Below are 17005 nucleotides of genomic sequence, written 5' to 3'. Positions count from 1 at the left end.
ATGTTTCCGCCGCGGAGTTCCATTAAAAGCATTTATTGCCTGCACAATCGCTGGGGTTGAGCGTAACAGTATATTTTAGTTACTTATGCTTTTCACAAAATTATACCTATTTTCAACTGTAAATTTATTAGTACCTCGTTGGTACATAAAAACAACCAGGTACTCGGTACCTCGTGATCGCGCCCAAGCTTAGTCCAGGCATCATAACATGAATGCCACCCACCTTGAGCTTTGAGGCCGAATTTCAATTGTATTATATAGCTAAAGCCCTACGCTTCAAGTTGAAAAGCACGATTGCTTCGCGGTATTACTTACCCATACAGGCTTCAGGAATTATAAACAATTATAAATTTTATTAAAAATAATATAATACTTCGTTTTTCTACATCTTAAGAAGCTTAATGATATCAAGCAGATTACGAATTTGCTTACAAAAAAAGATCATTAAAATATGAAAATCAAGACTTTGGGGACCCTTTTGGGTCAAGGCATCCTCCATTCCCTTGCAGCGGTGGGCAGTTAGATTCCTGAATTTGGTAGTTTCTACAATGTCATCGCAACCGTGGCCTATCGTATGGTATGCTTACGGATCTCAAAATCATTGTTACTCCATTATTTTAATTTCAATCTATACGTTGTATAGAATATAGATAGAACTGAAGAATAGAACTGAAACTTACAACTCATATCTTAAGGTGGGTAGCGGCATTTATCTTGTTATAAGTTCTGGTAATCACTTAACACCAGGTAGGCTATCAGTTGAATCACTCATTTCAGCAATAAAAAAAAGAAAATATTTTTTATAGAAAGCCGTAATGGAACTCTCTCATATGTGAGTTTATATTCGGAATTTCGAAAACAAAAATCTCCATTTTAGAGGTATATTAGACAAAGACAAAAAATTGATTTCTTCATTTTACAGTAAAATGCAGAAAGGCATTAATGTTAACCAGCATAGTTGAGGCTATTACGCTTTTACTGAAATTAATATTTTAAAGTAATACGAGTTGTGAGAGGTCTTAACTTGGTGCATCTAAAAACTTTACGACGTCTGAACAAAATTAGGGCGGCCTCGTTTTAATTTGGCATTAATTAAATTCTCAATGACGAAACCTTCGCAGTCACCTTATTAGATCCCTTGAGTTTCTTGTTAGAAAAGGACACAGCGGAAAGAAAATCAGTAGGTGTAAGAAAACAGAGAATGAATGTTAGACTAATTGGAGGCCCGCATGCGTGGATTATTACTACCATTCAGATTATTTCTACCGGAAAGAAGACTACAAGAATACAATTCAGAGTTCGACTAAATGTCTACAGGTAGGCAGAGGCATTCTTGTTGTAGTACATTATATAGAGTCCCTTTAAAGGAACTCACTATTAATCAATTACACAATATCACACAATTAATCCAGGTAAATAAATAAAAGCATATTTTTTTACCAGTGTAAATTAACCTATTCATTTGAAGCGATAGCTATCATGGAGCAGAAGATAACTTTGTATATATTTATATAAGTTCCGAAAATAACATAAAAACCGTCGGTCTACCGAGCAATTTCACTTAGTCAGGGAAAGATATTCTCTTTGTCGATTCCTTCACATTGAAATGTTCATGTACTTACAAAATATTACAAACTAATAAAACTGAACATTCCTTAGACATTACGACTTTTTACAAAATCAGAAATAAAATATATTGAAAGTAATAGAAACAAAAAATTGTTAAATTAAATATTATTAGGCCGGTATTGTTAATTCTGCTCTGGATCTTTACATAGATCAAGATTTCTAGAGTGGTAGTTTATAAATCTGGTGAAGTAAAACTGGCTCACTCACGATTATTTTTCTGGACGGATAAGCATTTCTCTTGAGCTCTTACAAATGACTGCTTGGGCACTGAAAAACCCGTCCTCCACATTTTATTTTCCCTCCTCAGGTATTTCCATTATTCTGCTAATGGAACGATGTTCAGAATCGACCAAACAATAAAGGTCTGACTGAGAGATGGCCATATTCGTAACACACGTAGAAAGACATCATTCTTATACTGAGTATATAAATATACTGTCAAACGCTAACATTGTATACTTTTTTGTTTTTTTATTTTATTTATTGCTTAGATGGGTGGACGAGCTCACAGCCCACCTGATGTTAACTGGTTACTGGAGCCCATAAACATCTACAACGTAAATGCTCCACCCATCTTGAGATATAAGTTCTAAGGCCTCAGTATAGTTACAACGGCTGCCCCACCCTTCTAGCCGAAACGCATTACTGCTTCACGGCAGAAATAGATAGGGCGGTGGTGTCTACCCGTGTGTATAAGGGTTGTATCCTGTATGTTTGAGACTTAAGCCTCGACTCCAGTTCGTGCAGTGGCTTTGAGATCATAATGTCTATGCGTTTCGTTAACCACTGATTTCCAGGTGAGTCGTGAGCTCGTTGACCATGATCGGTGCAATAGTGCTCAATACGGTACTAAGAACTCATGTTCATACCTACCTAAACTAATCAGTGACTGTATACAGGTTATGAGCACAGCTCAATACCACCGTTAACCACCTTAAGACATTACATTAAAGCTTCAACTTTAGAAGTCTCTCCTAATTGAAAAAAATGTAACTACAAGTCCTTCAGTACTTATTTCCTCGTGCAAGTAATTACTGAACGGTAGGTCTTGGCTGTCTCCTGGCATTGCTGACGATCATGAGCGACGGTAGCTTATCACCATCAGATGGCATGTTCGTCTGGCTAAATCTATATCTGTAAAAAATAATTGCTGTTCGTTAGTCTCGCTAAAACTCGAGAACGGCTGGACCGATTTGGCTAATTTTGGTCTTGAATTATTTGTGGAAGTCCAGAGATGGTTTAAAATGTAGATAAATATAAAAAAGCTCGGAATTAAATAAAAATAACAATCTTGTTTTCCCTTTGATGTGTCCCCCATCGGACGGATTCCTTTTTTTGTTTAAGTTTATTCTATACAAAAGTTTAGGTATTTTTGAGGCACTACGAAGTCTGCCGGGTCAACTAGTGACCAAAAAAAAATGTCTTTACTCCTGAAAGTAAATTTTCCATGTTGTAAAACCACAATTGTTCAATTCCAATGTAGGCAGTGTAGAAGAAGTGGCAAGTCTTTCAAAATTCTAACGTAGCTAATATCTGACTGTTACGATGGAAATTCCACATTAACATATACATTATTGAAAAAATATATACAACAAGAACCATACAATTTTCTCACTAGGCGAACATATAAATAATCTGGTAATAATGAACACCAAAATGAGCAGTCGACACAAAGGCTGTATTGTCATACCCACAGCGGCAAAACAAATATAAACAAAAATGGCTTACTTGCGAACATCGTAGAGTCGTCAGGCGCTCGATCCCGACGACGACATGACTTTCATTGAACGCAATACGGGTTCCGTATGTAAAATTTAGTTTAAAGAATTTAAGATTTAAAGTGGTACCTTTGGTTTTAAATCAAAGTGAGTGTGTGAGTGTGAATTAGTAGTGCCATCGACGTTCGTCAGGACAAAAATAATCAACTTTTTGTTATACAAGTTGAATGAAAAAAAAAACATTTACTATTTATTGTGGTATAGTATTATGAGACCCCTCATATAACGAGTTTTCTTCGGTTTTCGCAAACCCTATAATTAATAAAATAATGACAATATAAAACGCGAGATCAAACTGGGAAAAGTACTTAGCTTTAATTAGGCTGCATACTTTTCAATGCAATGTTGCTACAGTTAGCTATTACATAATGCATACATGTATTATATCATAAAAGGAAATTGGTATAGAGCCAACTGCATTTTTCTGGCGTTAGCATTGTTAATTGGTGAATTGTATTGACGAAACAAAGAAAATAATATTATGACAAGTATACATACATATAATTATGTAAACAATGAAATCAAACATTCGGTGTTAACAAAGCTTGTTATGTAAAATTATTTGAAGTTTGAATTATGATCTATATTATTTAAGACGACAAGTTGTTAACGTTAAGCTGTTCATACTTTAAACTTCAGTGAAATTTTTAATAAAAAATGAGGTTCAGCAAACAGCGTAAGTATGCGGCGCTGTCAAAATCTCCTGGGATGAAGATTGCGCAGAGTGTAGAGAAATCTTGAACCACCCAAGTAAAGTTTATGGTTGACGTGATAATATTACAAAGATTTATAATATAAGCAATAAGCAATAAATAACAGTTAAAGTAAACAAACAAAAAAGTGTAAATATTGCAATGTCGTGTACACTCTCTAACTTTTACTTTACTTTATATCGTTACTTCATCAAAAACAAACAAATAAAGCGTTTATTACCTTTACATATCTCAATAAAAGAATATTACTGAAAAATAGGAGAAAATAATATGACCATTGTAAACTCGAATTTATTTACAAATTGTTGGGTTTTTGCCAGTCACGACAAAGGAGCCATCGTACGACTCAATTTTATTCAAAGGGCTGCAGGATTTATCCTTAAACACTATTTTTATCCTGTATCAATGACACGTATTTTATTGTTTTTCAATTATTAACTAGAAACAGTAAGACGCACCTAGCAAATACTAGATTTAAGATTAAAGTATTGTATCAAAACTACAATTAGTAAGTACACACAAAGTGTAAATATATCTACGTAATATGTACATAACGTCAATATATAATTTCAAACATATTTTTTCAAAGTTCTGTAAAATCAAAAATCAATTTAATTATTTACCTACAAAACCATACTTACCATATTCACCTAATAAACTACATTTACTTATAACTACTTACAAGTTAAGAGATATGCTTGTATCAAATTGAACGTAATAATGTTGTTTTATGATTTTGTTTCAGTTTTTTTAGCTTATTCTATGTAACATGATTGAAGTTGTCAACTTTAAACGACCATCCCCATCCCCATCAAGAAGTTCTGTTCGAAGCGACAGCAGGGTATTCAGACAACCACGCGTAATCCAAGTGAACCGAGATGCCTCTACAATGGTTGATGGAGAAGCCAGCGGCCACGGTGCTACGGTCGGAAACCCACCGTCGGATTGTGACCCGCGACGTGGGTTACACACTACAAATTTTCGATCTCGTACATTTAGCGATGGATTTATAAGAAATACCAGCTTAGAACTTTTGTTAGGTGTTGATTGTGAAGCTTGCATAGCATTAGCTGCCCAGCGACAGTGTCTAAGTGAACACATATCAAAACATGATTTAGACTTAGTTTGCAATTGTAATATACAACAGAACAACTACCTAAACTGTCATCGAAATGTTTCTGATCATCGAGGCCACACTCTAAATATTTATGATTTAGAGAGAATCAAAAGAGAAACCGATAGAAGTCTAATAAACGTGGGATCACACCAAAGTCTCGACAGAAAACAAACAAGAAATAAATCCATTGGTGTCTCTAATTATATTTCGAAACAATTAATATCGTATGACCCAAGAAATACTCTTGTCCAAAAAATCAAGAGAAAACTATCTAATTTGAAAAAAATCGGCGGAGATGCTATCACCAAGAAACATCAAAACGCTGTCCAACTCGCCGATATAGCATCCGGGTCTACCAGCTCCCTCAAAAAACTATCTATGCTGTCGATTGCGGACAAACCACAAAGAAGAGTTAACAGCCATAGCAACATATATCCATCGACGACAGTAAATAGAGACGACTACAAACACAAAGCGTCAACATACGCAAATTTTTCTGGTAACGTGGACCAATGCTTTGATAGACTGAAAGATTCCAATACAGTCATGGATATAAACAATACGACACAAAAAATAAGAACTTTTGATAACAATCAGGAGCTGATCCGCAGGAATAATGTGGATATAGATGCAATGAAATTTTCTACTTTAGACAATCGAAGCAGATGTAGAAGTATCCGTAGACAACTATCATACAACGATTTTCCTAGTGATCGATGCAAGGAGAAAATCACGGAGACATGGATGACAAATGAAAATACTATTGAGTCCAGGAGTACTCGAAGTGATTTAGTCGACGATGATGTCCACACGTTTATTGACAACGACGTAGTGGCAATGACAGGAACGAGGCCGACACACGCACATTGTACCTGCACCCAGAGCTATGATAATAGAATGCCTTCTTTATTCTACGACTCGCAAGTAAGTGTCAATGTATTATATGTGGCGATTTATAAATACATTTGTTTCAAAATTCTGTTTTGTTTTTAGGGCAAGAAACGGTCGGCGCCAGCACCTGACGTGACAGAGCGTAGTCAAGGGACTCGCGCAAACGTTTGTAGCGCTTGCAAAGTACCGCAATGGATATCTACTGGTACAACATCGACTACAAGCCACAGTTCAACTACAACTGGAAATTCTTCTCGTGAGTTTTGAAACAAATTAAGTATAAATAATTACAAATCAGTCTCTCGACGTTTTACCGATTACTGCGAATTTGGATACCCGAAAATTCTCGTAACTTGTGCGATGAGATTTTTATTTGTTTATAATTTTTTGTATTTATAATTACAATGTAAATGAAAACTTCGTCAGATGCTAGGGCACATAACTTTAGCTTTAAATTTACGATTCGATACAACGTTGATGAGTACGCTTCGTCCACTTTTTCAATATCATAACCACAAACAACAATATGAAGATCAATTATTATTTTAAATTTACCTTTGAGTATTTCTCAGGTTTTTCAATATGGCACCGTCGATGGTGCTGCGTAGCAGTTTTAGTACTGGTAGCCGGGACCGCGTGCGTAGCAGGCCCTCTTGCTTTGAGAGCTCCTCCAGGCGCTCCGATGCATGAAAGACTTCGACTGGCCGAAAGACTATTACACGATACGCCTCTTATCGACGGACACAACGACTTGCCTTGGAATATAAGAAAATTTCTACACAACAAGATTAAAGACTTTTCGTAAGTTTCACTGAATCTTTTTATCGCAATATGACAACATCTTCCTTGTGACATGAGGTCTCAATTGTACGAAGTCTCAATTGTAATTATAGTTTAAAGTCTTAAACCTAAGGTTCGAAATGATAGTAGTTTCTTGCTATCTTCACTCCGTTTATCGGCTAGTACGGTGGTCCATATGCTCAAATTTGACAGTAAAAATCACGGATAACTTGATATGAAACGGTCCCAGCAGACCACACCCTACGTAAATGCTGACATCCACCTTGAGATATGAAGTGGCAATCTCCATTATATAACAACGATTGCTATTATATACAACGGATAATAGGAAGAATTGTAAGTTCAGAATTATACCACTGATCGTACAAATAATACTTCCTTCTATAGGTTAATGTTGATGGACACATTGGCACGATGCCAAATCGTTTGCAGCGCCTGCGGGACTGAATTCGATCTGGTTATTGTAATAAATCTGAGAGATTCGAAATTTTCTTTTTTTTTATTGCTAAAGTGGATGGACGAGCTCATAGCCCACCTGCTTTTAAGTGGTCATCGGAGCTCATAAACATCATAGGCCACCACCCACCTCGAAAGATGATTTCTAAGTCCCAGTAATTACGCAAATTATATTTTTTGCGGGTTTGATTTTTATTACACGGTATTTACTCTTTAATCGTGGAAGTCATTTGTGAACACGTTTTCAACATTTTGTGTCTTAGGTTTGATGAGGACTTGAGGACGATATCACCATGGGCGACGAGCTCGTGGAGCCACACTGATTTGCCGAGGTTAAAACAAGGCAGGGTCGCTGCTCAGGTACCAAACATTAATTTCCCAAAATCGTTTTCACTTATAATGATTTCTAATTTGTTTATCTTTTTTTGACGGTTAACTTATAAATTTAATATATTATTTACTTAACGATACGATATTATGAACATAATTATGATAATGTGATAATTTGTATGATAGGATAAAACCTAAGTGATCAAGCCAACGCGACGTTAATTGTAAGGCAATTCTGTAATTTACTGAATTGATTATTACGAGGTTAAACTATTGATTTAAACCGAGCACACGCATTGATGCTAATCTACATATTGTGTATATCCCACCTTTTGACACGAAACATTTTGAAACTAATAAATAATAACGTTAAAATGATTTTTTTAATAGTGTTTAATAGTTTAATAGTTTTAAGGCCCGAGCAAGTAGGTAGGTCTAGGTCCACTACAATAATGTGTTCCGGCATGAAGAGTAAGACAGGTGTTAAACAGTACAATAGAAACTTAGATCTCATGTCTCAAGGTGAGTGGCGATTTCTGTGGGATTTTTTTAAATTCAAAAGTTTTGTATTTCCATACATGGTAGCTTATAATTTATATCATGATTCCCACATCTAAAACACTTTTATGAAACGATAATTAGTTACAACAAAATATTTTACTGGTGGTAGGGCCTCTTGTGAGTCCGCACGGGTAGATACCACCACCCTGCCTATTTCTGCCGTGAAGCAGTAATGCGTTTCAGTTTGAAGGGTGGGGCAACCGTTGTAACTATAATTGAGACCTTAGAACTTATATTTCAAGATGGGTGGCGTATTTACGTTGTAGATGTCTATGGGCTCCAGTAACCACTTAACGCCAGGTGGGCTGTGAGCTCGTCCACTCGTCTAAGCAATAAAAATAAAAAAATAAAAAATTTTAACTGTATAAAGTAAAAACAAAGTTAAATCTTAAAAGTGTTTTCTGTTGACTTTATTTACGGGTTACGCAAGCTCCACGGGAAATTCTGATACAAGAAGTTCAATAAAAGTGGGTAGTCGTGCGTGTTTTTAATCTAAGTTCACGTCAGATGTACATTGTGTGTCAGTTCTGGGCGGCGTACGTGCCTTGCGATGCGCAACACCGCGACGCCGTGCAGCTGACGTTCGAGCAAATTGACCTCATCCAGCGACTCACTGAAAAATATCAACCTCAGCTTACAATGTGCACTTCTGCCGAAGGTAATCAACGACTGAAAATATTAAGACGTTTTTGTATGCGATATATCGCGGTGTTTAATTTCGGATTGATCCATATTGGAATATTTCTTCTTTTTCTTTTCAGTGTGGCAATCGGCTTTTTGTGATGCCATAGTTGCTAGTGTAGACTTTATAGAAAAACAAATAATATTATAATATATTGAATAATTATATTAAAATACATACTTAACCTGTTAAATGAAACGTGATAGGTTTTGGAATGAGGTGAAGTTGATTTATCTAAAATTGTAATCAATTCGGATAAAACGTAATGATACGAGATGAAATAAAATAATATAAAATAGCACACGTTTAAACCACCATTAGTACACGTTTAAGATTGAAGTAGTAAATACTAAATGAACAAAATAAAACAGTTCATATAATATAACTATGTTTCTCACATTCCCGCCAAAAAGCCCACGTTAAGTTTCTTCTTTTTCTTTATTTTTTGGCTCCGGCACGGCTTGTGCATTAACCAGCGTCAAGCAATAAGATTTGTATAATTCGCCATTTTTATCATTTACAGTTTATGAATAATAAAAAACGAAGGAGACTAATTGCGACATAACATAAATTATTAAAAATGAATTAAATTTACAAATGAGATGATAATATATGTGATGAATTAAAATCTCAGTAAAATGGTGGTCATTTATTGAGACTTTTTCAGTGGACTTTTTGGAGGATCCCGAGAAGTTACGTTCCGCAGCCTTGTTTAATTTTCCCACATTTGTGCACTTTCGCAGATAATAAAACAGTTAATAAGCCTCCAGTGTTCCACATTTAAGCCTGAAGAAACATTACATTAGCCAATAAAGCAATTCAATCAATGTATTTATTTTGAAAAATATACTTTTATAAATCGGAAATTACTGTTTTGAGCACAGTGATTATTGTACATAAAATTTCGAAAATCATATGTAAAATCTTACAATAATTGAACATAGAGATGTTCAATTATTGTTGTTTGATTATTCATAGAGATGAATAATCAAACAACCATCACGAAGTGTTTTAATTTTTTTTAGTTTATTCGATTATTAAAATTCAGATTTCATTTTTGGAACAGATATTAAAATAGCGCACGCTAATCATCGTGTATGCTCGTTGATTGGTGTCGAAGGCGGTCACGCTATTGGCAGTTCTCTTGGGGTGCTAAGAACACTGTACCAGGTCGGCGTTCGTTACTTGACATTGACCTCTACTTGTGACACGCCCTGGGCTGAGTGCGCTTCTGCTGACAGAGTTGAACCATCGCCCCGGGGAGGACTCACGGCTTTTGGAAAGGTATGTGCTTCGATTCTAGAGATTAATTATGGAACAAATTTAATTTCAGATTTTAGCAGCTGAATTGACTCCACACGGATTTCCTCCCGGATTAGAAGGAGGAATCTCACACCCCCGATCACCCTCTTCGGCCAATTCATACCCTGGACCAGGAAGGTCAAGTACCTAGGTGTCACCCTGGATGCATACATGACATTCCGCCCACATATAAAAGCAGTCCGCGACAGTAATCGTACTCGTCGAACTCGGCAAAAAGTTCTAACCTAGCCTAAAGTTGAGTTTCTCGCCGGACCTTCTCAGCGGGTCGCGATTCCGATCCGGTAGTAGATTCATTCGCGAAACAGCCACTCTTGAGTTGTTAGATCTCTCTTGTAGGCGCTCGAGTAGCTGTTAGCAAATCCCCCTCTTCTGGCTGAGCCCTTGCTCGCCCACCTGTCCTTGTGAAACTGGAATATTGAAATACCTCTGGGCCACCAGTAATCCATCAATCATAAAAAAGCTGAATTGAGTAAGCTTCCGAATAAAACGAATAGTTTTTTTTTGTTTTCTAAATGTACTAAAATCATAAACATATGCACCGGTTCAAATTAATGAATTAGAATAGAATTAGGAATAGATGTTAATAAGCAGAGATAAAAATAATAAACATGACCTATATTCCGGGGTACCCAACATAAACACATGAATTGTGAATTGTAAACATGGTCTCTTAATTGTGTAAACATCAAACAATATCCTGTTTAATTGAGCAAACCTGTGTAAACATTTAGACTAATTAGAAAAATGTAAATAAACCAATCATAATGAGCTCTCTAGTTCGTTTCGAATTACAATTTACTGTGCGTGATAAGGGAGTGGCGGTGACACCGAATGCCAGTTGATTTTATTTGTCTTACATTGCGAACAGTTGATCTTTATGAAATAAAAAGTTTGATGCAGCGGTATGGCTTATATGGTCGCATATATATGTTTAACATATAAGAATGCATATATATTCACGGGTTTCTTAACTTTCGCGACCGGAATCCTCAGCATTACTACCTGTTTCTCATGTTCACTCATTATCCCACCAGTATCGAATACGACCATAACCACTGAATCCACAAGATTTAGATGCTTCTGACGTGTTAAATTGTTATTCGTTATGGATATAGTCTGTGGGCTGCTGATGGTTTTGAAACGTGTTTCACTTAAAGATGAAAAAACAGTTTCCATTTTGTTATTAATTGATTGTCGATAACAGCTCCTAACGAAAAAAAAAAAAACAAATAGAGCAGAAAGACACTGAACTTTCTTGCCTATTTATAAAATTTATAAATATAGATTATTTATGCAATTGTTACGAACCATAAAAAAACCTCACAAAAAGGCAGCTCTCGTTTTGTGCAAACTACAAATATAAAGCGTAGTTGTACACATCGAGCAAGTACTTAAACGTTAAGATTGAGACGTCTCGAGTAGAGTGAGTGCACCATAATCATAAACATGCCGAGTGCTGTACATAGTATGTGATGTACACGCCGCAATATCTCGCTTTGTACGAACTCCAACTACAGCTCGTCGAGCCCGCCACTTCTTTGTTTATCAACAACGATACTTTCCTAAATACTTTCTTTTGTTAAAACCACTCATTGCGTGCACATATGAGACAGGTGAGACAGGAGATTCATATTCTTCAAGAATCATTTTCTACAAAGGATTTTTTAAATCCAATGCACGGACATTGCACCAAATGTAAAAAATTAATTGCTCGCTAATAAACTGAAAATAAATTGAAATTGGTTCTACAAAAGGTAAACAAAACAAATAAATCACGATCCATGCCAACTTCAAAACCTGTTAAGCGGCATTCCCCCCCTTGGCGATGGTGACCAAGGGCCAAGGGTTCGTCGCGGTACAGCTGGAAGGGACCGTCGTGATCGGGGCGTACTTCTCTCCGAATAGGCCTACTGTCGAGTTCGGGCATTTCCTGGGCGGGATCGGGGCGATTGCTCGCCGCCTCGCTCCTCGTCCAGTGATTCTTGCGGGGGACCTCAACGCGAAGTCTGTCGCATGGGGCTCCCCCCGCTCGGACGCTCGTGGTAGGCTGTTGGAGAGGTGGGCGAACGTGACCGGCCTCTATTTGTTGAATAGAGGGTCGGTTGCGACGTGCGTGCGGTGGCAGGGCGAGTCTATTGTGGACGTTACGTTCGCAAGCCCGGCCATCGCACGTCGTATCCGCGACTGGAGAGTTTTGGAGGGGGCGGAGACACTGTCAGATCACCGATATATTCGGTTTGATCTCTCCGCCCGCTCCGCAGTCGCGGACGTCCACGGGGACCACCCCCGTGGTGCGTCCCGGTCACTCCCCAAGTGGGCACTGAAGCGCCTGAATAAGGAGCTCCTGATGGAAGCCTCTACGGTGGCGGCGTGGGCGCCCATGCGTCCACACCCAGTTGAGGTCGAGGACGAAGCGGGGTGGTTCCGGGACACGATGCGTCGCATCTGTGACGTGTCGATGCCCCGGATTAGCCCTCGACCTCCCAATCGCCAAGTGTACTGGTGGTCGCCCGAAATCGCGCAACTCCGCGTGGAGTGCGTTCGGGCGAGGCGCCAGTGCGCGAGGCATCGCCGCCGTCGCCTGCCGCGGCGCAACGATCCGGTGGCGTTCGCGGTGGTAGAGGCCCAGCTGTACGGCGCATTTCGCGTCGCACAGAGGGCGTTGCAGCTGGCCATCAGAAGAGCCAAGGACCAACACATGGAGAGTCTCCTGGAGACGCTGGATGAGGATCCGTGGGGGCGACCCTATCACATGGTGCGCAATAAAATGCGCCCATGGGCCCCCCCAATCACGGAGCGTCTCCAGCCTCAGCAGCTGCGGGACATCGTCTCGGCACTGTTCCCGCAGGAGCAGGGGGGATTTGTCGCTCCCGCTATGGGCGCGCCGCCGGAGTACGACGGCGTCGCCCCTGCTGAGGTGCCCCATATAACAGGGGCGGAGCTCCGTGTGGCAGTACGCAAAATGTGCGCAAAGGACACTGCACCTGGCCCGGACGGCATCCATGGCCGGGTTTGGGCCTTGGCTCTTGGTGCCCTAGAGGACCGACTCTTGAGGCTTTATAACTCCTGCCTCGAGTCGGGACGGTTTCCTTCATCGTGGAGGATGGGCAGACTTGTGCTGTTGAGAAAGGAGGGGCGCCCGGCGGATACTGCCGCCGGGTACCGTCCCATCGTGTTGTTGGATGAGGTGGGCAAACTGCTGGAACGCATTCTGGCAGCCCGCATCATCCAGCATCTGATCGGGGTGGGACCCGATCTATCGGCGGAGCAGTATGGCTTCCGAGTGGGCCGCTCAACGGTGGACGCGATCCTTCGCGTGCGGGCCCTCTCGGAGGAGGCCGTCTGTGGGGGTGGGGTGGCCTTGGCGGTGTCGCTCGACATCGCCAATGCGTTTAACACCCTGCCCTGGTCCGTGATAGGGGGGGCGCTGGAAAGACACGGAGTGCCCCTCTACCTTCGCCGGCTGGTCGGCTCCTACTTGGAGGACAGATCGGTCACGTGTACCGGACACGGTGGGGTCGTACATCGGTTCCCGGTCGTGCGCGGTGTTCCACAGGGGTCGGTACTCGGCCCTCTTTTGTGGAATATCGGGTATGACTGGGTGCTGAGGGGTGCCCTCCTCCCGGGCCTAAGCGTAATATGTTACGCAGACGACACGCTGGTCGTGGCCCGGGGAGGGAGCTTTGCTGAGTCTGCTCGTCTTGCCACCGCTGGGGTAGCGCATGTCGTCGGCAAAATCAGGAGATTGGGCCTCGACGTGGCGCTCAGTAAATCCGAGGCCATGTGGTTCCACAGGCCCCGGAGAGTGCCACCTGTCGATGCCCATATCGTGGTTGGAGGCGTCCGGATCGGGGTCGGGGTGCAGTTAAAGTACCTCGGCCTCATTCTGGACAGTCGTTGGACCTTCCGTGCTCACTTTCAGCACCTAGTCCCTCGTTTGTTGGGGGTGGCCGGCGCGTTAAGCCGGCTTCTTCCCAACATCGGGGGGCCTGACCAGGTGACGCGCCGTCTCTATACGGGGGTGGTGCGGTCAATGGCCTTATACGGGGCACCCGTGTGGGGCCAGTCCCTGGCCGTGGGGGTAGCGAAGTTGCTGCAACGGCCGCAACGCACCATCGCGGTCAGGGTCATCCGTGGTTATCGCACCATCTCTTTTGAGGCGGCGTGTGTACTGGCTGGGACGCCGCCTTGGGTCCTGGAGGCGGAGGCGCTCGCCGCTGACTACCAGTGGCGGGCTAACCTTCGTGCCCGGGGCGTGGCGCGTCCCAGCCCCAGTGTGGTCAGAGCGCGGAGGGCCCAATCTCGGCGGTCCGTGCTGGAGTCATGGTCCAGGCGGCTGGCCGATCCTTCGGCTGGTCGTAGGACCGTCGAGGCGATTCGCCCGATTCTTGTGGATTGGGTGAATCGTGACAGAGGACGCCTCACTTTCCGGCTCACGCAGGTGCTCACTGGGCATGGTTGCTTCGGTGAGTTCCTGCACCGGATCGGAGCCGAGCCGACGGCAGAGTGTTACCATTGTGGTTGCGACTTGGACACGGCGGAGCACACGCTCATTGCCTGCCCCGCATGGGAGGGGTGGCGCCGTGTCCTTGTCGCAAAAATAGGAAACGACTTGTCGTTGCCGAGTGTTGTGGCATCGATGCTCGGCAACGACGAGTCGTGGAAGGCGATGCTCGACTTCTGCGAGTGCACCATCTCGCAGAAGGAGGCGGCGGGGCGCGTGAGAGACGCACAAGCCCGCCGCCGTCGAGCGGGGGCCAGGGAGGCGGATCTCGCCCTAGCCCTGGCCCTCTAAGTGTTTCGGGTCCCCCTCATATGTCGGTCTGGGGCCCGGCGAAGGGGGCCTAAGAAGACGACGTGCAAGCTGCTCTGCACGCGTTTTACGCAAGAGCATCCGGGTGATGGAAGGCCGGCTATCCTCGACCCACGCTGGTTCTGACCCAGCGGGGTATTTCGTAGGATAACCTATTCAAACCGGCGCCATCTAGGCGGGCTTCGGACAGCCTGCCGACCGAGAGGGCTGGTGGTCGTGGCGCCGACGATCGCTGGCCCGGCGTCCCGAGGGGGAGGGTGATGGGAGAGATGTGCTCCGCACTAAACGCTTCACTCTCCTCCCCTTGCCTTTTCATGAGTTCTGTCTCATGCGAGGGTTGGACGTTGGTTGTTGAGCGACAGGAGGTTTTAGTCGGTTCGACTCCGACATGCCCCACCCTCCATCCCCAGTGGAGGGTGGGAGTCCGGCGATTTCCTCCTGACAAAAAAAAAAAAAAAAAAAAAAAAAAAAAAAAAAAAAAAAAAAAAAAAAAAAAAAAAAAAAAAAAAAAAAAAAAAAAAAAAACGGCAGACACCATTCAAACTTTAAGGCTAATTAATACAATTTGTCGCGTTCAGAATTTGTAGACCACAGTTCTCAATTCACTACTCTCAAATGTCTGAAGAAGTTGGCAATTAATACGCAAACTTATACTTCAGCAGCAGAACAATAGTTCGTGGCCAATAATCGAACAACAAAAGGGTTTATTCAGTTTTTGTTTTTAAAATTTATGTTTTAATGAAATACTTTATTCGATCGCCAATACTTCAAATAACTTCGATCAATAATAGTACAAATAACTAATGTATTAAAATGTAAATTACGTTACTTTGTATAGTCTTATCATCAGCGCAAATCTGGTAGCGCGTGCAGTTTCAATAAATCAAATAAGTATGTATTGCATGATTGAAGAACATCATTATTATTATTATAATTGATAATGTTATAATATAGCCAATAGCATATATTTATAACAACAATTATTTTGTAAAATAAATTAAAAATTAATGAATAAAGACGCAATAAAAAACATTCCGTCACCAAAAATATACCGGTAATACTTAATAAATAATGTAAAATAAATCATACTACTGACTTAGATTCGCCGATCTTATTTTGAGGCTACAGTATGCCAATACAAAACCTTTACAACAGTAACAATATACATACATATATATGTACCGTGTAGATTGGGAGAGGCCTATGTCCAGCAGTGGACGACTGTGGGCTGTTGATGATGATGATGATGACGATATGTACCGACGTGAAAAGCGCGTATGCTTTGCTGTAGCTATCACTAAATGTAATACATACAATACTTGCAGCAAATTACATACGTTGATGTTTTTTTATTACTTAGATGGTTGGACGAGCTCACGGGCCACCGTTAAGTGGTTACGGAGGATATATCTAACATCTACAACATAAATACTGCCACTCATCTGAAGACATGAGTTCTAAGGTCTCAGTTTTAACAGTACGGTTGTCCCACCTATCAAATCGAAATCCATTACTGTTTCACGGCAGAAATAGACAGGGTGGTGGTACCTACCCGTGCAGACTCACAAGACGTCCTACTATCAATAAAATTGGTGCTATATCAAAAAACTACCCTGAAGTGCAAGAATATCACTGTATGAAGCTTCAACTTAATCGGTTAACAAACGCGTGAACGAATATAAAACAAAAATACCGAAACTTAAACTATGAAGATTAATTTATTACAAAATTAAAATATTGAATTTATTTGGGTATATTATTCTATCAGTGTCGCCAACTGTTTGAAAACTTTCCCCCTAAAGCAATTTCAAAAACCACTAAATTCAAAACAAAACTCCCCAACGACGGAAACAATAGTTATTTAGTATTTTTAAGTATTTTTCTTTAATTTCATCACATTATGAAATTTTT

General features: G+C 41.1%; 1 protein-coding gene and 1 long non-coding RNA gene across 2 annotated transcripts in view; one reads left to right on the top strand and one right to left on the bottom strand.

The window, feature by feature from the left end:
- Positions 1–17005, top strand: part of LOC101746499 (uncharacterized) — a 31042-nt gene that overhangs the window by 7711 nt on the left and 6326 nt on the right. The window contains exons 2-7 of the mRNA XM_038010655.2: positions 4866–6161; positions 6231–6384; positions 6701–6929; positions 7649–7745; positions 8802–8934; positions 10025–10242. Coding sequence (XP_037866583.1) covers positions 4890–6161; positions 6231–6384; positions 6701–6929; positions 7649–7745; positions 8802–8934; positions 10025–10242 — 2103 coding nt within the window. The 5' untranslated portion in view covers positions 4866–4889. The remainder of the gene's footprint in view (positions 1–4865; positions 6162–6230; positions 6385–6700; positions 6930–7648; positions 7746–8801; positions 8935–10024; positions 10243–17005) is intronic.
- Positions 8658–9419, bottom strand: LOC134198778 (uncharacterized). The gene is made up of 2 exons (XR_009972969.1): positions 9144–9419; positions 8658–8889 (listed from the first exon to the last, which is right to left on the bottom strand). It is a non-coding gene; the product is annotated as an uncharacterized LOC134198778 (long non-coding RNA).

The sequence above is a fragment of the Bombyx mori genome, chromosome 4, assembly GCF_030269925.1.
Source record: "Bombyx mori chromosome 4, ASM3026992v2".
NCBI lineage: Eukaryota > Metazoa > Arthropoda > Insecta > Lepidoptera > Bombycidae > Bombyx > Bombyx mori.
This window is presented reverse-complemented; position numbering and strand designations above follow the sequence as displayed.